Consider the following 21969-nt stretch of genomic DNA (forward strand, 5'->3'; position numbering starts at 1 on the left):
GTCTCCCCGGTCCAGCACAGCCCTCTGGATTCCTGCTTGTTTAACACTATGGACATGCTCACCCCTCAGTGCAAGTGCTGGGTTAAACCTGACTGCATATTAACTCATTTAACCCTCAGAATAGCCTACCAGGTAAGTGCTATCATTCTCCCCATTTCACAGATGAGGGAACTGAAGCCTGAGAGAGGACATAACGGGCCCAAACTCTCCCAGCAGGTCAGAGGTGGAGCTGGGGCCTGCCTACCGGCCTGTGCTCTCAACCCTGGCTGCTCTCCAGAGCCCCTAGACTTCCCGGAACCTGCCTCGGAGCCAGTTAGCCTTGCTAAGAATTTATACCTGTGTGGGGGAGGGCACAGGGGACGCAGCAGGGCAGCAGAAACCCTTGCTGGGGTGCCCTCCTAGCGGAAGGCTTCGGCTCAGGCCCCACCTGCAGGAAAATCAGAAGTGGGGCACTCAGTTCCTCTGCACTCCTGCTGTGTGATGTCCAGCCCCTTTGTGACTGTCAGTCAGGGAGTGTGTGTGTGTGTGTGTGGGGGGGGGGGGGGTGCACGTGTACATGAGTGTGCAGTTCTCCTGCTGCCTCTTCAAGGTCACGACCCCCTGAAGGGCAGCTCTCAGTGCACATTGCCCACACAGCCCCAGGCTGTAGGTGCTAAATAACCCGAGGCCCCTCCCAGCGGAAGGCAGCAGTGACAGGCTGTTCCAGGCTCCGACCCCCATGGCCTTCTGCTCAGGCCTCAGCTGTGTTACCGCAGCGCGGGGCAGCCAGCGGGCGCTTGGCAATGGTTCTCCGGGAAGTGATGGAAAGAGTCACGTACCTTTCACAGGCTCGTAAATCGCCCCCCCCACCCCCAGCCCGCCGGGAAAAATACTTCCTCCTGACGGTGTTCTCCATTTGCAGTGGGTTTATTGAAACTGGGAAAAGGGTCCATTTTTAGTGAGCAGATGTCAAGGTGCGTTCTTTGTGGGGTGTGGTTGGTAATAATTTCATTAGCCCAGCTTTGGGGGGGGGGGTGTTAATTAGCTTTTTATTAAAATACACCACCTCCTTCCCCATGTCTGTCCCCTGGGTGAAGCCCAGTTTCCCATCCGCACCCCAGCAGCCTAGGCCTGGCCGCCGCTATTATTGGAAAAGAAAATGCAGAGTTATTTCGAGCAGCCATGGCTTGGGACACATGTTGATGGTTCCTGTAGGCCCCAGACACTGGGGAGGGGCAGGGCCCCCCAAGAACTCACCCAGCGTGTCCCCCGAAAGACCACAATGTTCTGGCCCACAGAGGCACATGTCACCTTCTGGGCCCCAGTCCCAGCTCCAGGAGCTTCGGGGAAAGTCTGCCGGAAGCCAAGCTGAGGGGTAGGACGGCGTGGTGGGGAGCAGCTGGGGGAGCAGCCGGGAGGAAGGGCCTCCAGCCCCTCAAACCGAAGGGAAGAGGTCTCGCCAGGTGAGCCCGTCTCCTCGCTTCTTGTCCAGCCACCGGCCGCAGCTGAAGATGGTGGCCACGCCCGAGCTGGTGTTGGTGACCTCCACCTTGTCCACCAGCCAGCCCGAGCAGTAGCCGCTGCTGTCGTGCTCCACGCGCACCTTGCGCAGCTCGCCCAGGTCCAGCGTCTCCAGGAAGAAGTGGTCGGTGCTGCCGCGCTCGAAGAGGTTGCGCATTTTCTGCTTCAGCTCCCGCTTGCCCGTGTCCCCGTTAGACCCGAAGATGGTCACAAAGACGTTGGCGTCCGTGCCCGCCCCGGGCTCGTAGCCCGTCGTCACGATGACCTCGTACTTGACCGGCACCAGGCTCTGGACCCTGCTGGCAAAGCTCTCGGTCGTCTTGGTGACTTCGAATACCTTGAAGTACTTCCTCTTCCTCTTGAGGGGGATGAGGGTGTCACAGTTAAAGAAGTACCTGGGGGCGGGAGGGGAAGCTCAGTAGACACCAGCCGGGCCCACACCCTCCCAGGACGCCTGTTCCTCCACAGACACTCCTTCCCCAGGGACAGGATACGGGGCCGGAAATGTCTGCATTAAAGCATGAGGATTACGTCTTGTTTTATCTTAACATCCAGAGTGCTCTCCACCCATCCAGCTGCCTTTTTTGTTTTTTTATTCTCCTTTTATGTTCTCCTTTTGCTGTTCTGGATTTTCATCTACAATGGGTTTGATGAAAATGCTGCAGCCAACTGAGCCACCCGAGTAGGGCGGAAACCCTCACACTCCCTCTCTGATCCACCAGCCAGTCCCATAGAACCAGAACCAGCCCACCTGGAAAAGCCGGCAGGGTTCTCTCTCTGCCCGGCTGCCCGTGGGTCCAAGTCACCGCTGTCTGCCACCTGGACACATCAGCCTCCCAGCCCGTCTCCCTGCTTCTCGTTCCCCACGGTCTGTTCTCTACGCAGCAGCCCAGTGACCCCATGGAGATATGAGCCCAAGAATGCCATTCCTCTGCTCAGAAACCCCCAATGCTTTCCCTAGTTTTGCAAAAATCACCACCTTTCAAAGGCCTGCAAGACCCTCTTGATCTGACCCTCCTCCCACTGTGGACCTTCCCGACCCGTCACCTGCTCTTCTCTTCTAAGCTCACTCCACGCCAGCCATGCTGATCCCCTCACTCCCTCAAAGGGGATGAATGTTTCACCCGATGTCACTGTCAGAGGCAGTTGTAGGGTTCGGAGTGACAATCCCAGCCAAAGCCAAATGGAATCATGGCTATAGAATGTGCTCCCAAATCCCTCGCAGTTGGATGAGTTGAAGTGTGTGTGTGTGTGTGTGTGTGTGTGTGTGTGTGTGTGTACATGCTCTTGGCTGCAGTGTTTATGGGTTAAGAGAAAGTCCCCCATTGAAGAAGCCACCATAATTAGAAGCAAGATCAGGGCCAAGAGCAACTTCTTGCACCAAAAAGTCACCTCCCTAATGCCATTCCTACCCCACATCTCCCCAGTTTTGGCAATGAGTCCAATAATTACCAAAAAAGAAGTCAGCGGGCACAGCAGAAAAACAGTGCATAGGTGTAAAGGGGGCTGGAGTCTTCCACCTGTGTGACCTTGGGCAAGTCAGACTTTGAATGAACTGCTATGTATTCTTCCCACTCCAAACTACTACTTTTATTATTATTTTAGGGTAACTCTTATTTTTTTTTATTGCTTTTTACTTTTTTAAAAAATATCTTTATTGGTTTGAGAGGGAGAGAGAGAGAGGAGAGAGAGAGAGAGAGAGAGAGAGAGAGAGAGAGAGAGAGAGAGAGAGAAACATTGATCATTTGCTTCCCACCCATACACGCCCCAAGCTGGGATCGAACCTACAACCTAGGTATTATGTTTGGACTAGTAATCAAACTTGCAACCTTTTGGTGTCCGGGACGATGCTGCAGTCAACTGAGCCATGCGGGTAGGGTGAAAATCAAACCCATTTTAGATGAAAATCCAGAACAGCAAAAAGACTTGGTTTTCTGCAAACTTACTAAATGCCAGGGTTTTGCATTCTTGCATCTCATTAACTCCCATAACAGCCCTTAGTTGTAGGCATCATCCCCTCATTTCACAGAAGGGGAAAGAGAAGTCACTGCTCAAGGTGACCCAGAACCGGGGCCCAGAGCTAGCCTGCCTGGCCACTGAAGGGCCCGCTATTTAAAGATACTTCGCAGGACATCCTTATTCTGCTTGGAGTTCTGTCCTCCCCCAATTTATCTTGATAAATCTGGATTGTTGTTACAAAGCGCACTTTCTTAGTCGGGGAAGACACTTGCATTCTTTGTTTGGAAATTTCTTTAAAATGTATTTCTTTATGCATATGCTCACTAATATACATAATTCTATATAAACGCACAGATCGTGTGATCATATGCATGTTTTTCTAAATTCACTCCTTTTCTTTTCCTTTTTGCTTGGCGCTAGCTCCTTTTTTCTCCCTCATTTCCATGTCAGCATCCCACGGTCACCTCAGATAACCCATCACAATGGCAAGTGGATCTTGCCCAATTCCCCTCCATTTCACCAACCCTGCCCAGACACACACACACACACACACACACACACACACACACACACACAAACACACACACACACACACATACACACACACACACACACACAGGACGTCAGTGTTCCATGTACAAAATGGCATCAGGCAATACATGTTTTTCTGTATCTTGCTTTCCTCACTCAACAGTCCTTCCTGGGACTTGCTCCAAGTCATCTGGTACATATTTAATTCATAATTTTTAATGGCTGAAAACTCTTCCCTGGTGTAGCTATAAGGAGATGTTTTCTGGTAGACATAATTGTAAGATCACCAAGCCATGGGACCTCAGGGCTTTATGGGATCAAGACTAGCTGGGGAAGGACACGAGCCAGGTTGATCCCCCTGGAAGTAGCGGGGAGGTCATCAGTCAGAGTAAAGGCAAAAGCAGAGAATAACGAACACAAAAGCGATTGAATACATGAAAAAAACGCGTGGGATAGGATCACACTTCTGGGAACTGTGTGTCTGTGAGGTGTTAGGAAAATGCCAGAGAGAACCGGTCACCAAAGGCTCATGATGGCCTCCTCGGATGGGTAGGGCTTTGGGGAATCTTTGCTTTCTTTTACACACTTTCTTTGTATTATTTGAATTTTTACAATGATTATGTATCACATATGATATTGGGATAGGAGAATGAGGCTGTTTCTGGTCTTGAAAAAAAAAAAAAGAAACACAAGCCTCTCTGTGTGTCCTTCCTCCGGAATCCTGAGGATGTTAGTGACAAAGAAAAGCTGGTCACAAAGGAACGCATGTTGCCGCAGAGGAGCCAGAACTGGGAAAGGTTGGGAGATGGAAATTTGACATTATCATGTTCATAAGAGCTGGAGATTAAATTCACGTGCAATTCATGGGAAACCAAATATTATGGTGACTATGGGGGTTGGGGAGGAACTGTGGAAGTACATTAGGGCTAGGTAGTGGCTTTTATAATGGCAGCATGCCAGTACATGCTAGACCAGTGGCATGCCAATCGTCACAATGACTAAACATGCCTGCACAGTCCCCCTTCTGGATGGAGTGACATTTCTGGGGGTGAAAGGCCCTGGGCTGGAGCCGGACTTCTGAGAGCCCCAGGCTGCAACCTGCATCCTCCCTGCCTCCTGGCTCTAGAGAGCATCAGCTCGCCTCCCTGAAGAGGCTGAGGCACAGAGAGCTGATGGGTTGTTGCCCGAGGCCACACAGCTGACCCACGGTAGCTCTGACATCTGGGGGTCTGGACACCCTGCACCCTCTTCCCCTGGGGAAGAGCCCTGCCCTGAGGGCCTCCCTTCCTCCCCATCCAGCCTGAGGACCAACAGACAAAAGGCCACCCTCTTGAGGGTGAAGGAAAAGAGGCTTCCCTGGGAATGGAGGCTTCTTTGCACTGGATGAGAAATCCCATAGCTCGGCCCCAGGACGGTGGGGCAGGAAGTTCCTGGGCTGGGCCTTCGCTTCCCCTCCTCCCAAGACCGGAAGGTGCCGGTGGGGCTGAGGTCTCTGGCTGTCTCTCGTTCACAGTGTCCATTTAGAGCGAACTCAAGTGATGACTGTTTTATTTCATGATTGTATCGAGAAGCAGCGTTTTGTGTTGTTTATGTTGGGGGTTTGCGGGGGAGCAGAGCAGCAGCCGTGTTCCCTGTGGCCTGGGGGGCAGTCACTGGCTGCAGGAGGAGCTCTGAGCTGACCCTGGCTTGCTGGTGAGTCAGGGACCCTTCGGGGCCCTCTGCCCCAGCTCCAAGTCCTCCCTGAGCGGCTCCCAGCAGCCATGCCCCGCGACTCCTCCAGGACCTACTACTCCCCAGCTGGCCTTCTCTAGCAGAGCAACAAGAGCATTGTAGCCCCAAGGGAAACTGCAATGGCCTGAACTGTGTCCCCTCAAACTCACATGCTGCAGCCTGAATCCCCAGCGTGGTGGTGTTTGAAGATGGGGCCTTCGGGAGATAATTAGGCTTAGATAAGTTCATGAGGGTGGGGGCCCCAAGATGGGATTAGCACCCCTAAAAGAAGAGAAAGAGACACCAGGGCTCACTCTCTTTCTCTGCCAAGTGAGGACACAGCAAGCCAGGAGGAGAGGCCTCTTCGGAATCCAAACCAGGCTGGCACCCTGGCCTCGGACTTCCGGCCTCCAGACGGGGAGCAGCCGCCCAGTCCTAAGTACTTGGGTAAGGCAGCCTGAGCTGGGTAAGACAGAAGCCCAGAGGTCAGACCCTTCCCTGCCAGTTCCCAAAGCGGGGCTTGTCAGAGGGGGCTGATGCCCGGGGCCTGCAGGCTGCAGGTTGAGCACGGACAGACATTATTTGAGGATCTTGGGCTCCTGAAGGCTGGAGCCTGCAGTTGAGGGGCCTGCCTGGGTCCCGCAGGCCTGCACCTGGCTGCTTCTGTCTGGTGTGCTTACCGTGAAAGGCGTGGCCGGGGCAGGGCCAGCCTCCAAAGTCTACACAAAGTCCTGAGAGGCCAGCAGCAGTTTTGTGGGGATGCCCCAGCCCGAGCCGTGACCTCAGCTCTCACTCACTCCTCAGGCCCACCCTCCCCGAGGCAAGCATGGCCCTTAGCTTCTTCTCCCTCCTCCCCTGGTTCCTTTGCAATGTCTTTCCTGCCTTCCAGAACCTCAGGCTCTTTTCTGGCTTCCAACGTGGTTCCCAAGTGGTTTTAATTAGACAATCTGATAACTGTGGACGGTTACCCAGGAAACTAAGACTCTTAATCCTCCAAAAATGCCTGAGTCCCCAGGAAGGCCCTGGTGGGAGGAAGGCAAAGCTCTTTATTGAAGGTGGGTATGGTGTTACCCCAGCTGTCTCTGGCCCCGGCTCTGTCCACATGGATGGCGGCCTTTCACTATGACCGTGGAAGGAGCAGGCTTCAAAGCTGCATTTCTTTGTCATTATACAGTGATGGGAGGGAGGGGAAGGAATGTCTCCGCTGTCTGGCACTGTCTGACTTGCTCAGTGTTAGTTCTTCCAAAGCATCAATGGGATAAAAGGCTGAGCACCTAAGGGCGTCTGGCCTAGTCCCCAGCCCCTGGAGTAGGCCTATGGTTCAGATAGCTCCAGTCCAGTACACCTGCCTCTTCCCTTCCTGCCTCCTGAATCAGGTGACACCTCCCTGGACTGTGCTGTCTTACCCATAGCCCAGCCTCAGGCTCCTACTGGGGGGTAGGGGGGTGGCGAGGGCGGGCGGAACACACTTACACGTTGCCGTACTCCATCTCGGTGATGGTGATGGTCTTGACGTGCCAGACCAGCTCTCTCTTGGGGATGAACCGCTCTTCCCTGGCAAGGTGGCCCACGCAGATGGCAGCAAGGTCCCCCAAGTAGACGCTGTCAAACTCAAATGTGTCTGTGGTCCCCCTGCAGGACATAAAGATGTGGCCAATGAGAGCTACCCGTGCCCACTGACAGAAGGAAGCATTTATTGAGTACCTACTGTATTCTAGGCTCTGGTCTGAGGAACAGGAACAGAATGGCAAGAGCTGATGTCAGGTCTCCATCCCTTGAGGGGTTCAGACTACGTTTGGAAGAAGACAATCACCACCATTAAAAAGTCCTGCCTGGACCTAACCGGTTTGGCTCAGTGGATAGAGCGTTGGCCTGCGGACTTGGGGGTCCCAGGTTCGATTCCGGTCAGGGGCATGTGCCTTGGTTGTGGGCACATCCCCAGTGGGAGGTGTGCAGGAGGCAGCTGATCGATGTTTCTCTCTCATCGATGTTTCTGACTCTCTATCCCTCTCCCTTCCTCTCTGTAAAAAAAAAAAAAAAGTCCTGCCTGCTGCCTGGCCCCAGCACCAGTGGATGGCAACAACGCATGGGGTTGAGAGCAGTTGAGGCCCTGGGCCCTGGGCGTTGGCCAGAGAAGGTGATGGGATGAGAGAGGGAGGGAAGAGTCCTCTGATGTGGACCCAAACTGGCAAAGCCATGAGATGGAATGAGCGGGGTGGGGAGGTGCAGACATTTCTGGGGGTAGTGCTGGCTTGGCTGCAGGCTGGGTCCAGTGAGGAAAATGCAATAGAAAGGAGGTGAGAATCGCCTGACCAGCATGGCTCAGTGGTTGAGAGAGGTTCAATTGCCGGTCAGGGCACATACCCAGGTTGCGGGCTCGATCCCCATTGTGGGGTGTGCAGGAGGCAGCTGATCAATGATTCTCTCTCTTCATTGATGTTTTTTTCTCTCTCTCCCTCTCCTTTCTCTCTGAAATCAATAAAAATACATTAAAGAAAGAAAGAGAGAAAGAAAGAAAGAAAGAAAGAAAGAGAGAGAGAGAGAGAGAGAGAGAGAAAGAAAGAAAGAAAGAAAGAAAGAAAGAAAGAAAGAAAGAAAGAAAGAAAGAAAGAAAGAAAGAAAGAAAGAGAGAGAGAAAGAAAGAAAGAGAGAAAGAAAGGGAGGGAGGGAGGGAGGGAGGGAGGGAGGAAGGAAGGAAGGAAGGAAGGAAGGAAGGAAGGAAGGAAGGAAGGAAGGAAGGAAGGAAAGAGAGAGAGAGAGAAAGAAAGAAAGAAAGAAAGAAAGAAAGAAAGAAAGAGAGAAAGAAAGAAAGAGAGAAAGAAAGAAAGGAGGTGAAATGCAGCAGTCTGTGGTCTGTAAGTGCCAATCAGAGTTCAGACTTTGTCCTGACATAGAGGGAGTTTAAATAAAAGGCAGGTGAGTTATGGGAGGGAGAGACTTTACTGAAGCAATTTTGGAGAGAGTGGGGAGATGAAGTGGGCATCTGAGCAGCTCGGAGGCGGCTCTGATGGGGGGAGGAGGTGAGATTCTCCAGGCTGTGTCTGCCAACAGGGAGCTGTGAGTGGAGGCCCCTTTATACGAGACCCACTGTTGGTTTTCCTGTAAAGAACCTTAGAGCTGTCCCTTCCCGTCCTCCTTCTAACCAGCACTTAATTCGATGCTGTCTTCCATGCTTCTGCGATTGTACGGGCCGAAGTCCTCCTTTTCAACCAGACCGCGAGTTCCTTGTCTGTGTGGACATGGGATGAAAAAGTCTGCAGTGATTCTGGGTCTTGATGCACAGTGGGGTCTCTTTAATTAATTAACTAGTTGTTGCTGTAGCTTTCTGTTAACCTTTTTTTTAATTGGCATATCTTTGATATATAACATTGTGTAGATTTAAGGTGTACAACACATTAATTTGGTAACATATATTGTACTATGATTGCCAGTACAGTGATAATTAGCATCTCAATCACATTATGTAATCATCCTTTCTTTTTAGTGGCTGGAATAATTAAGTTCTAGTCTCTTATGGTGGACTCTCTTTATTTATTTTTATGATATATTTTTATTGATTTCAGAGAGGGAGAGAGATATAGAAACATCAATGATGAGAGAGAATCATTGATAGGCTGCCTCCTGCACGGCCCACAGTGGGGATCGAGCTTGCAACCTGGCATATGCCCTAACCCAGAATTGAACTGTGACCTCCTGCTTCAGAGGTTGACGTTCAACCACTGAGCAACACCAGCCAGGCTGGTGGAATCTCTTTAAATGGCAGTCCCCTCCTAGCTTTTCCTTTATGAACCTCCTGTTTCATCCCTAGGAGGTCCCATGGAGTCAGCACACAGTAGGTACTCAATAAGCACTTGCAGTTTAAGCCCATTAATATGTTTATGACCCCCAGCAGGGGGCTTCATCCTTGGGGTTCCTCTCTTACCCACCCCACCCCCATGTCCCTGTGGGCACCCCTTTTCCTACTTTCTAAAAGCCCGCTGTCTAGAAGAATTTTCCACGAGAAACTCTTTGGATCGGTTCTTCCTGCCCTCCAGAATGAGCCAGACGTTCTCCCTGGTTTCGCCTCCGTTGCCCGTTTCTATGACGATCTCGTAGGCTGCAGCGGAGAAGGTGGGAGAGGGTCAGCGGAGGGGAAGCAGCGCCCACCATCAGGGCAGGAGTTTGATGGCTGCTCCCTCCAGGTCCTACATTTGATTTTAGACCAAGTCTGGGGTGGGAGCGGGGAGGTTAAAATGGCCACAATTGAGGCACTAAAAATAGAACCTGCCCTGATTTGGGGGGCTAGAATGGTGCTCCCATTTTATTTAGAGTAGCAGCCTCTTTGCATGGGGAACATGGTAGCTGCTGGGCCTGGCCCCCTGACACACAAAGCTAGATCATAGGCAAATAATAGGGAGGAGAGGTGGGCCCCCACTACTGGAAGGGTCTGGAAAGCCCCAGGCAGGCAAGACTCTAGGATAGCCTCAACTCTCTCCAGCAAGCAGTCCCACTCCCATCTTGTCTCAGTTTTCACTCTGGTTTCGGCTCAGCGTCAGTCACAGCCTCCCACTCACTTCCCTCAAGCTTGTCTTGCATTCATTCCATTTGTCAGTGCTGGGCTGGACTCTGGGTGACACTGGAACGCAATCTCTAGCCCCAGACACACAGGCACAGATTAGATAGAACGTGGGAGCCCTGTGACAAAGGGCCCAAGTACCATGAGGCAAGAGGAAAACCCTGCCTCCCTGTTAGTTCTCTCAGCACCTAGAACGTTCTCCCTTGCTCACTCCAACCACTCCGCCTCCCTCTGAGCTGTCCCCAGAGTACTGAGGCGGGCTGCTGCCTTAAGAGTTCTGCAATGATGGTTCCCTCTGTCTGCACCGCTCCCCCGCCCACCCATATTGGTTTGGCTCACTCCTTCAGCTTCTATTTCTTATTCAAATGTTACCACCTGCGGTCTGCCCCCACCACCACATCTAAAATTGCAACCTGATCCTCCTCCTCTCCCCCCCACAGCACTTCTAGCTTGCTTTACCTATTATTTTCTTGTGTCCCTATCACCTAGAACCTTCTAAAATGCTATGTACCGTATTTTCTGGTGTATAAGACAACTTTTTAACCCAGGAAAATCTTCTATATGCCCAGTCGTCTTATACGCTGGAAAATACAGTAATTTACTTATTACTTTATTGTTTATTGAATCTCCTCCCACCTGAATGCAAGCTCCCTGAGGGCAAGGGTCTTCATTTTGCTCACTGATTGGCCCCACATGCCCAGAACAGTGCCCAGCACAGAAACATTCAGTAAATATTTGATGAACAAATGAATGAATGATTGGGCTAATCACAGGACTCTTCGTGAAGGAGGTGGCATTTCACCTTGGGCTTGAAGAAGAGCCATGACTATAATCAGCAGAAAGTGGAGGAATGTTCTAGGCAGCGGGAGAAGCATGAGAAGATACTGAGGGGTGTAGCAGGGGCTTGAAGTCCACACGATCCAGAACTGATCCCCGGAGTCAAGGCCAGGGATGGAGCTGTCACACAGACAGACACAATAAATATCTGTTCGGAGTGTCCCTATGCATGAAGCTCTTACTGCAGTAAATTAATTGGTGAGGATTTGGGGTTCTGAATCCAAAGGGGATAGCTCTGTTTCTGTGCCTTTATCTCGGAGACGTGATGAAGACAATTAAGCAAAGGGATGGCTATGCCTGCTGCTCAGTGTAATGTCCATCCCAGGTCCTCAGCAACATTTTTGCCTTTGTGACTTTTCTCAAGGGGAATCTCTGCTACCTGAAACAGATAGGATGAATCTGAGCAAAGACTCAGTCCACAACCGGAAGACACATCCAGAGAGCACTTAACACCTGGAGAAGGGCGGGGCTTGCAGAGCCCAGCCTAGGACAGAGAGAATGTAAAATTGCTGAGTCATTGTCAGGGACTTGAACCTTGACTGGGCGGAGAATGTATTTTTTTTCCCATTAGGGAGGTGTGTTCTGCAAACCATATGCCTGTGAGTTCAAAATGGATCCTGGCATTGGTAAGAAAATGGTTTGGAGCAGGGAGCTCAAGGAACCTCCATGCTCACTGCAATGACCTCAAGGAGGAGATGTGAGAAATGATGCAGATGGAGGGATGTGGAATGTAACTCATTCTTTTATGAGGGTCCTGAAGGTAAGGGACAGAGGTAAGACGTGTAAGTGAGGACATTTTTAGAAACAAATGTTGGTAGATTTTTAGAAACAAATGTTGCTGGTCACAGCAATGGTCTTCTGAGAGGAAGTTTCATTCAACATATTTTCACCTTGCGCTCTTTCCCAAGTCATCAGGCGCTTGATAAAATGTGGAGGCCTGACTCTCAACTTGTTGATAGGCTGCTGGGAAGAAACAGTGGAGACAAAGGAGGATGGAGGACCAAAAGAGCAGGCAGGTAGCTGGGGTGAGCCCAGTCCAGGAGGGGGTCAATGTAAGGCTTACCACAGGGCCAGCAGACCCACAGGACAAGCCCAGGTGGAGAAGGGGAGCCACCACGTGAGTCACCAGCATGAAGGCCCACCAGCAAAGCTAACCTGAGCTCAGGAAGCATGAGTGTGGTTCGCGGGGCAGGATAGGAGAGGCGGGTAGACCACCTTTTACTTCTTGCGTGTGTTCTGGGCCTGGCATCTGCAGAGGGAGATGGACAAGCAATCCAGAATGCACTAAGAAGAGCCAATATGTCACATGAGCAGCTGCTGAATAAACAGGTGTCTGTCTTGAGGCAAGACATTCAGGGCACGTGATGCTGTGGAGGAGTGCCAGGGCAGGACCCTGGGCTTCCAGCGGGCACCGGGAACTTCCAGCTTCCTATCGCCTTCTCTACCTCATGTTGCCAGGAACAGTCTCTATTCTGGGGAGCTCCTACGTGGTGAGGATGGGGCAGAGAGGCCCCTCCTGGCCAGTCAGAATCTTCCCCTAGGAGATACTCTCTTCCCTTCCATGGAGGCTATTGAGCTAGAAGGCTGTGGGGTTGGGGTGGCCAGCAGCCATCTTCCCACAATGCTGAGAAAAAAACAGTTGAGAAGAAAAGGGGTTTGGAGACATTGAAACCACTGGGGACACTGAAATCACAGCCTCGAGATAGCTCCACTTCAGACTTCCAAGTTCTGGGAACCAGTACACACCCTTTTTGCTGGAGCCAGCTTAGTGTTGGGGTTCAGACATGTACAACCAAGAGTCCTGGCCACTCCTGAAGTTTTCTGTTTGACCTCACTGGGACTGCGAAAGGATAGAAGTTTCAGGAACATGACTATGAAGATGGGTTTTCTAACAGAGCTGCCTGGTGAAGCAGTGAGTTGCCTATCCCTGGGCAGCTGGCCAACACCAGACTGTTTTTGGGCTGACTGACTAGGCCTAAGGGCCCCACAAGAGGGGAAATGGAAAATGATAGCTGTAAAGAGGGAAGCGTGGGTCCAGCCTGAGAGACCTTATTTGCCCTCCCAGGTGTGTGAGTTCTCGTGTGCATGCATGCATGTACAGGTGTGCATGCATGTATGTGTACAAATGAGCATGTGATCCTACTATCCAGGCCTTACTCTGTATCAATTACAATGGAACCTGGGCATCAGTATTATTTAAAGATTGCCAGTGGTTTTCAGCTTCAGCTGCACATTAGATCAAGTGCAGAGGCACATGCTTGCAGAGGGCTGGGAGCAGCTTCCAGAACTGCTAACAAGAATTGGAGGTGAAGGCAGGGAGCAGGAGGATAAATGATGTGGGGCAATCCATCAGTCTGGAGTGCCAGCCAGGCTCAATACTGACAAGACCTCCTGTGGTGGTTCAGAGTCCTGGGCTAGGAATCAGGTCACCTGGGTGCTACTAGCTACCCATGGGCCTTAGGTGTGTCACTTCACCTCTTTGGGTCTCGATCCCCTTACCCATGAGAGAGAGGTGTGCATTGGCTCACGGGGAGGGAGTGGGGATCTAAGGTGAACATAGGTAGGGAGTGCTTTCCGCATATGAAGCTCTGTTCAAGTACCAGAGGGTGTTTGTTGTCACAAGCTGAGTGCCCAGAGGTGCCCCTGGTCACAGACACCGAATGTAAGTGCCACAAGGGCAGGGTCTCTGTTTTATTCATTGGTGTGTCCCCAGAGCTCAGAATAGGCTGTGGCACTTAGTAGGTGCTCAATAAGCATGTGCCAAATGGTTAAACAAAGGGAGCCGAGGGATGGCTGTTTGGCTCCAGCTGCATCATTGGTTCCCCTCAGGATGAGCTTCCATCTAAGGACAGAGATATGGCTGTCTGTCCCCTGTTGGGCAGTGTAAGTGGGTGCCACTCTGTCCTCTGAGGGCTCCTTATAAAGAAACCGATCCGGGTGCCTCCTGGGCTCTGGGCCCCTGCCTTCCCGTCTCCAGTTCATACACATCCTTCTAGAACTAACACACGTGCTGCCGACCCTTTGCAATCTCCCTGCAAACCCAAATCTAGCAGGTCTTAGCAGCTGTCAGGCAGGACATGTGTGAGGGAGACTCAGTGATTCTGCTCCAGGCCTCACAAATCTCTCCGGCCCTGAACGCCAGTAGCCTGAGGAGCCTCTGTTGCTCACCTTGGCACTGTGCGAGGGGCTTAAGTGTTCCTGTTGCATAAGGGGCTTAAGTTTCTCCTTCTAACAGGATTGTGAGGCTCTAAAGAAAAGGACTGCACCTTCTCCCATTCACTGAGCACCTAACTAACTGCACACCTGTTAGGTACCAAAGCCTACAGAGCTGCAGAGGGCTGCAGACATGAGTGATTCTGTCCCTGACTTCTAGGAGCTTATAGTTATGCAGGGACACTGTACAAAGGCTGATACAAATCAACTAGGGGTCACAGAGCAGTGTGCACCACTCATAGCATCTAAATTAAAACCGGGCACCCAGCAACGCCTCACTAAGTGCAATTACAGAAGCTGGGAGTCCACCCTCTAAATCAGTACAGGAATCTTCATACAGACAACTTGACAAATGGGAGGTTGGCTCTCGTTTGAATGCTCCTAGGAACATCAGTGTTCAGTACCTCTCAAAGCAGCTAATCTCGTCATTTGGTAGTTTGGATGGTGTGGCAGAGATGGGTAGGTGCTTCCCACCAAAGATCCATGTTTCCCTTCCTCAGTGTAGTGTTTGCCAGGAAGGGCTGTCCAGCCAGGGACTACATTTCCCAGGTGCTCTTGCATCAACGTGGAGCCACATGACTAATTCTCACCAATAGAAAGTCAATGTGTTAGAGAAGGTAGGGGGGTAAGTCTTCTTTTTTCCCTTCTGCTAGAAATGTGGGAGCCACATGTTGAAAATGGCAGAGACACAGATGAGTGAGCTTGGATCCCTGAATCACAGTGTGGAAGAAAGACTTCCTGCCAAACACCAACACTGGACTGTACCTGAGTGAAAAATACATTTTGTTGTGTTAAACCACTGAGATTTGGAGTTTATCTCTTCTATAGCTGGTGTTACCTTAATAACTAAGGTTGGAAAATCTTTTCTTTACACTGGGATCTACCTTGATGAGCCTTTATCCTCTGTTGGACCCAGACACTGGCATCTGTATTGAAGAAACACCTCCCTGATGGCCATCCCAACTTACGAAGTAATTATTCTTTCCCTTTAAATATCCCCTGAGGAAGGGACCAAAGAGAAAGCAGCTGGTGGAGATGCTGGCGCCCCGCCCCCCCCCCCCCCCCCCCCCCGCCCCTCGCAATACACATGCACACATTCTGTTTCTAGGAAGTCTTGATTTGGCAGCTATTGCTACTGAAATCAATGGGAAGGAGTTCATGATATAAAAATAAAACAGAGCTTCTCGCCAACTTCCTTGCCCAGCCCTCAGGGCAGGGTGAGCTTGTCCCCAGTGGGTTTTCCCTCTACCTAATTAGTCCCTGAGATTCAGAGCCATGATCTGGTACCAGTATCTTGGCTGCTTCAGGTTCACCAAACAACATTTAGGGGTTTACTTATGTACCTCCCCAAACCTCCCCAACAGTATTTCTTTCACTGGGCAGCTGATTCCCCTCCAGCTGTAAGAGTCTCTTCTTGAGATTTGTCAACATCATTTCCCACCTCCCTCCTAAGATAATTCTCATTTAGCTGAAGATTCAGCCCAAGCATCACAGCCAGGCTGAGCCCACTGGTAACCCCACGTACTGGTCTCCTCCAGCTCATCGTGGATCTCATTGTTGGCACAGGCCAAGTCTCGAACTGTCTGTCCATCCCCCTCAGTCTTGGAGAGCCAGCTGTCACATTGGAAGCGGAAGATCTCGTCGCGGGCGATGTCCTTCACATCCACGTAGCTGAGGTGCCAGCCTGGAAATATCCCTGAGGGAAAGAGATCATGGGGATGAGAGGTGAATGTGCTTCCCCTCCCCTCTGACTGTGTGGTCCTAGACAAGTTCTCTATCTTCTCTGGGCCTTGGTCTCCTTGTTGATGAAATGAGGGGTTGGGTTAGATAATCTCTGAGGGCTTCTGTGGCCCAGAGAGTATAATTCTCTTGAAAGGATCCTTAACTTGGGGTTCATGAACACTTAGAGGATTTGTGTAGGGGACTGAAGCAGTCTATGGGCCCAGAAAAAAATGTGCTATAATTATACAGGGACATTTTGCCAGGGATAGGCTCATTGTTTTGTCAGATTCACAATGAGGTCTCGGACCCAAGAACTAGACCTTTTGGAGTTCATAAAGCTGAAGGATGAATCCTATGACTTCTTGACACCAGTGTTCACCTCGCTCACACCCATTATCCTTATAGAGTCTGTTCAGGCATCACTTCCTCCAGCAAGTCTTCCCTACTGTTCTCCCATTGCCTACTCAGCCTGTATCAGGTGTCCTCCTTGCACCCCTAGCACTCTGAAGACATGCCCTGATCACCCTGTTTACATGCGTCTCTTCCCATAGATCATGAGCTTTTGAGGGCAGGGAACAGGCTTATTTGTTGTTGTTTCCCCAATGCCTGCATAGAAAATGGCATGTAGTAGTTGCTTAATTAATGCCAAATGAATATTTTATAATTTGAGAACATTCACTGTTTGACAATCAGAGGAGGGGGTCATAAACAGATATTTCTGTAGGGTACGTTGCTAAACCTGACACATCTTTCCCTAATATTAAATAATCAGCTGTTTCTGTTGTAATTGGCAGGCATTCCTTTAGAAGTGTTCCTCAAATTATAGCCATCACATATGAAACTATGTGTATTTGCTCTGTGAGCTGCATGCTATCTGCACTGTGCATTGGTTCAGTTACTCTCAACCCTTCAGTGTTTTTGAGAACTCAAAAGCCGAAGGACCACATGTGGGGAGAAATTCCAGCGGTGTAACATGTTATGATGATAATGATTTCTGAGGTCCTTTATATTTCTATGAATTCATATTATTCAAAAGAAAACATATAAAGTCATTTTGTGGTTAAAAAAAATTCCTCCTTTCAGGAGAGTTTTTATTTCAGAGGAAGCAAGACAGAGCAAGATGAATTATAAAATCAACACTCTTGTGTTGTAATTTGTTCTGTATTATAAGAACTATCTGGTAACTGGAATTAAGGAGAAGAATTCATCATTTATCTTTATTTCCCTCTATAAACTATATTTCATAGTAACCAAATAGCCTGAGAGACAATTTTTATTAACAGAATTCTAGCTGATAAGTGGATAAGAAGTGACAATTAGAAAATCATCATTTATAACCCTAATAGATCATCACTGGATGAAGCCATGAGATGAAAACTTATGGGGGAACTTTACAATGGAGTAATCAGGCTGACAGTCCCTGGGTCCTATTGTATGTGGGTGTCAATAAGAGTGGGAGTGCTGTGATGTAACATAAACTACACAGGTCCCATTTTAAAGTCATGCTGATATCACCTATAAAGTATTCTTGCCAAAGAAAGTTGAACCTGAATCTAATCAAGCCTTGAGAGCTGGCTTTCAGGTTATAGGAAATATGGGGAATAAAGAGGCAGCAACACCACCAAGAAGCAAACAGATAGGGTCCAGGATGTGTGAATTCTATAGCTCATTGGACCCCATTCCTTCAACAAGTTAATGGTGTAGAAAAATAAAGGGAGTAGACACTGCTCTACAGTAAAAGAGATTAAGGAGACATAACAACTAAATGTAGTGTGTGGACCCTTTTTGCATAAAGATTCAAATAAAATCAAAAGTGCAGGGACATTTTTATGTTATTAAGAAAATTTGTATATGGAATGAAAATTGGATATCACAAAAATCATTGTTAAGTGTAATAACAGCATGTGATTTCATAAGAAAATATAAAACATACTAAAAAGAGAAACATATTAAATATGTTTGGGATGAAATGACAGGTTTAGAATTTTATTTTATACTAGAGGCCTGGTGCATGAAATTTGTGCACGGGGGGGGAGGGGTGTCCCTCAGCCCAGCCTGTACCCTCTCCAATCTGGGATCCCTCTCACAATCTGGGACTGCTGGCTCCTAACCACTCACCTGCCTACCTGCCTGATCACCCCTAACCACTCTGCCTGCCTGCCTGATGCCCCTAACTGCTCCCCTGCCTGCCTGATCTCCCCTAACTGCTCTCCCCTGCCAGCCTGATCACCCCTAACAGCCTCTGCCTTGGCCCCACCACTATGGCTTTGTCCAGAAGGACGTCTGGAAGGATGTCTGGTCTAATTAGCATGTTACCTTTTTATTAGTATAGATCTTCCAGCAACCAAAAAGAAAAAAATAAAAAGGGTAAAGCAGGCATGACAAATTATAATTGTTGAATCTATGTGATGGGTATGTGCAAGTTCATTAATATATTTCCTTCACTTTTGTACACATTTACAATTTTTCATAAAAAAGAACAATTAAATAAACAAAAAAGATAGAAAGGTAGATTCAGGGAAAGAAGATTGATATGATATTAAGTTAACTAAATATTTGTAACCTGACTTGCACAGTAATTTTTCAGGATCCTCATCTTTTTTTGTGTGGAAAACTCTCAAACAAAATATATTTGTCCTCATAAATTTCTATGCAAGGGAAGCATAATGTAGCTTGAGTATTTTTAAACGATATATGAAAAAAATGTGGCATGGAGAGCACTTAAGGACATGTTTAGCTGCCTTAGCTTATATTTAACATTTAAATTTCCATTCCTGGAGGAGAAAGTTACTATAAAGAGAAAGTTAGGCACAGAACTTGGACTTCCTGACCCTAATAACCCAAACACCTGGGTTTAATAAGGATACAGAAATATTCTTTTCCCTGCCAGTGACATGGACCTGCTTTCAGATCCAAAGTCTGGGTGAAAGGGGGAAGGCCCCTTTCTCTGCCTACAAAGGGAAGAAGATAATATCAATGACTCAGGATTTTTTTTATGTCAAAGAGCCATGATGAGGCCAAGGCAATCCCAGAGTCTTGGGTTATCCAAGGGAGGAATCAAGGTCTTTGAAGAGCCTGGCACCTAAAACGCTGTTTATAGCTGTCCATGGTGCTGAACTACCTCTTTTCGTTCAGGATTTTGACAGTCAGTGATGAGATAGAAAGAATTGACAGTCCGGATTTTTGCATAGAAGAAAAAATACATCAAGAAAACTGAGAAAGTCTAATATGCACACAATCAATGTCCCTGACTGGCAGCCAGTATTAGAGGGCCTCATCAGGACCCTGAAGTTCATGGCCAGTATAATCCTTTATAGGAAATCCACAGGAAGTGAATCTAGTGACATAGCCTTTTTCTTTTTCTTAATTTTTATGTCTGAACTAGGAAGACAGTGCTCCAATGTCACAGAAAATTGAGAACCATTCATCCTCCTGGGAGAGAGCAGGAGGGACTAAGCCTCTCCTCTAAAATTTGTCCAGAAACACTGGCTCTTTTAACCAATGGACGCATCGACATGGTGGCCACAAGCCTTTCTTAGTTGTCTGCCACCCCGGGGAGGGGCTCGGGTGGAGTGCTGAGGCCTACCCTCCCCAACCACCCTGACCTTGAGCTGGAGGTACCTTTGCTGTCGTGCCAGACCCTCAACTTGCAGAGATGACCCAGGCTCAGCATGTCAGGGAAGTTGAACGTGTCCGTGTTGTTCCGTTCAAACTTGTTCCAGTTGGCCGACTGCTTCAGGGCGAGGGTCCCGCTGTCCCCATTCTCCCCAAAGATGGTGATGAACACGTTGGCATCAGTGCCCGCACCTGGGAAGATACAAGACAAGGGCTCTGGGTGCTGGGCTCTCTGACACACCCCCCTCTTGCTCTGGCCTCCTTGGAGGAGCCAGGCATGCAGATGGGCGAGTTCAGAGTCAGTTAGGCCAGGGTGATGTAGATACTTTTTGTCCCCACTCTTGTGTCTCCTACTCTATTCTTCGTTTATCTCTGTGCTTTGTACATGCTGGTGGGCTCACTGGGGTCCTGGTTAGCACGTATGAATGGTTTAGTACAAGAACTCACCTAGTTCTGGGGAATATGCCCACACTTACATGAAATGCCATGTAGACTGGCTTTACAGTTTAGAAATACAGGTTCCCTCCTACACACTGTGGGTGCAGAGGAAATAGGAAAGTTTCTTGTTCCCGAGATCTGCCTCTGGTTGTCATACTCCACCAGAGTTCATATCATGTGCTTAGGCCAAATAGAGGTATTGACCTCAGTTAAAAAGAAAATGCTTCGGGAAGAGGTGACCCTGTGAAGCTCTTTTGATACAGACCATGTGGTCATCAATAAATTTATCAATTATTTTCTGAGGGTGCATCATGAGGGGATGACGGGGCTTGAAAATATGTGGAACTTTAAACAAAAAGAGTGAAAGCTCCACTGTGAGGACAAAAAGGAAGAAGGGAGGGGCCTAAAACAAACCTTACCAATTGTACTGGCCCATCAGTTATGCCTGAGATTTTGCCACGAGAGCTTCATTTCTTTGGCTAAATGTTTCTCTCTTGAAAATGTAAACTACCAGGGCCAAAAGCTAATCCTAAAGTAGCCATTTTTAATCAGTGTAAATGAGTTTTCCAGGTTCCTTGCCACAGCCCCTGGAGAATAGGATTGATATGGGGAGTGGGGTAGGTAGGAGGCACTGCCTCCATGAGAAGAGTGTTCCCTCTCAGCTCCAGGCCTTTGCACACACTAGTGCTTTGCTTGGTGTCCCCTCTGCCTCAGTGGCTTCTGTTTGACTTTCTGGACTAGATTTTGGCACCACTTCTAGGAAGCCCTCCATGACCGTTGTCCCTGGTCCCCATCTAGGTAAAGTGCCTTTCTCTGGGTTCCCCAGCACGTGTGCTGTCAGAACCTCACTGTCATTGCTCTATGACAATATCAAACCCACATAGGCCCAGGGTCATATCTCCATCCTAAGTCCCTAGGCCAAAGCTGGCACACAGAAGAAGGTTGCAAAGCACAGGGATGTGGGAAGGAACCGAGGGGTGTCAGGGGTGCATGGCACCTGGGTGAGGGGCATTAGGAAGTAGCAGGAATACAGAGGTGCTAACCATACAGTTCAATAATGTTCTCCCTCCACTTCTTTGAGGGAGGAGGAACAGAGCCAATTCAGTCCCTGGGAGGAAGTCCTTCTGTCCAGACAGAAAGTAACACACTGTGGAAAGGACTTGGGTTGACTAAGTTTTGGAAGGCCATCTAAAAAATGTCCTTGAAGAGTCCAGGACCTGAGCCAGAACTTGAAGAGGGGCAAGAGTAGTGGGAGGTGGGAGGTGGGAGTGGAAGATGGGGGGACCCCTGACTCACCCAGGATGTCACTGGTCTTAACCGAGACGGTGTAGGAAGTGTACTCCATCATCTCCTCCCCGTTGATGACAGCACACATTTCACACACCAGGGTTTTCTTGCCCTTCCGCTGGGACAGCCAGTCTCCATAGTAGAACATGGTCAGGTCTCCAGTGTTCATGTTCTTCAGGAGAATCTGGGTGAGAGGACCCGGCATGGGAACGCCCTTCCCACCCACCAGCCCCCACCCGCAAATGCAGCCCCTTTGGCTGAACCCCAAGGACCCAGAACCCCAGTTTTGAGACAAGTTCTTCTGACTTGGGCTCAAGACGAGTGGAAAGGGTCCTCCCTGAGATGAAGACCCTGCCCTGTGTGCCTTGCACAGGTTCTGAAATCCCCACCATGATGACTCTAGTCTAGGGATTTGGAAATGGGCACTTTGTCCAAACATGTTTCCAAGGTTGGGCACAAGAAATGTTTGCTGAGTGAAAGATGGAAAGTGGATCAACCAAACATTGTCATCCAACTAGGTAAGGTGCCTTCCTCTGGGTCCCCTAACACGTCTGCTGACGGGACCTCACTGTCATTTACTGAAGTTGGCCAGATTGCCCTTG

At 49.3% G+C, this 21969-nt stretch overlaps 1 protein-coding gene across 3 annotated transcripts in view; it reads right to left on the minus strand.

Annotated features, from left to right (window-relative positions):
• Nucleotides 1-1414: 1414 nt before the first annotated feature.
• Nucleotides 1415-21969, minus strand: part of LOXHD1 (lipoxygenase homology PLAT domains 1) — a gene marked incomplete at both ends in the record, with an annotated part of 109399 nt that continues 88844 nt past the window's right edge. For all 3 annotated transcript variants that reach the window (XM_079785083.1, XM_079785082.1, XM_079785081.1), the window contains 6 exons: nt 1415-1895; nt 7174-7332; nt 9664-9796; nt 15831-16001; nt 19649-19834; nt 21377-21551. In XM_079785083.1, the coding sequence (XP_079641209.1) occupies nt 1415-1895; nt 7174-7332; nt 9664-9796; nt 15831-16001; nt 19649-19834; nt 21377-21551 (1305 nt within the window). The remainder of the gene's footprint in view (nt 1896-7173; nt 7333-9663; nt 9797-15830; nt 16002-19648; nt 19835-21376; nt 21552-21969) is intronic.

The sequence above is a fragment of the Cnephaeus nilssonii genome, assembly GCF_951640355.1.
Source record: "Cnephaeus nilssonii genome assembly, chromosome: 11".
NCBI classification, from domain to species: Eukaryota; Metazoa; Chordata; class Mammalia; order Chiroptera; family Vespertilionidae; genus Cnephaeus; species Cnephaeus nilssonii.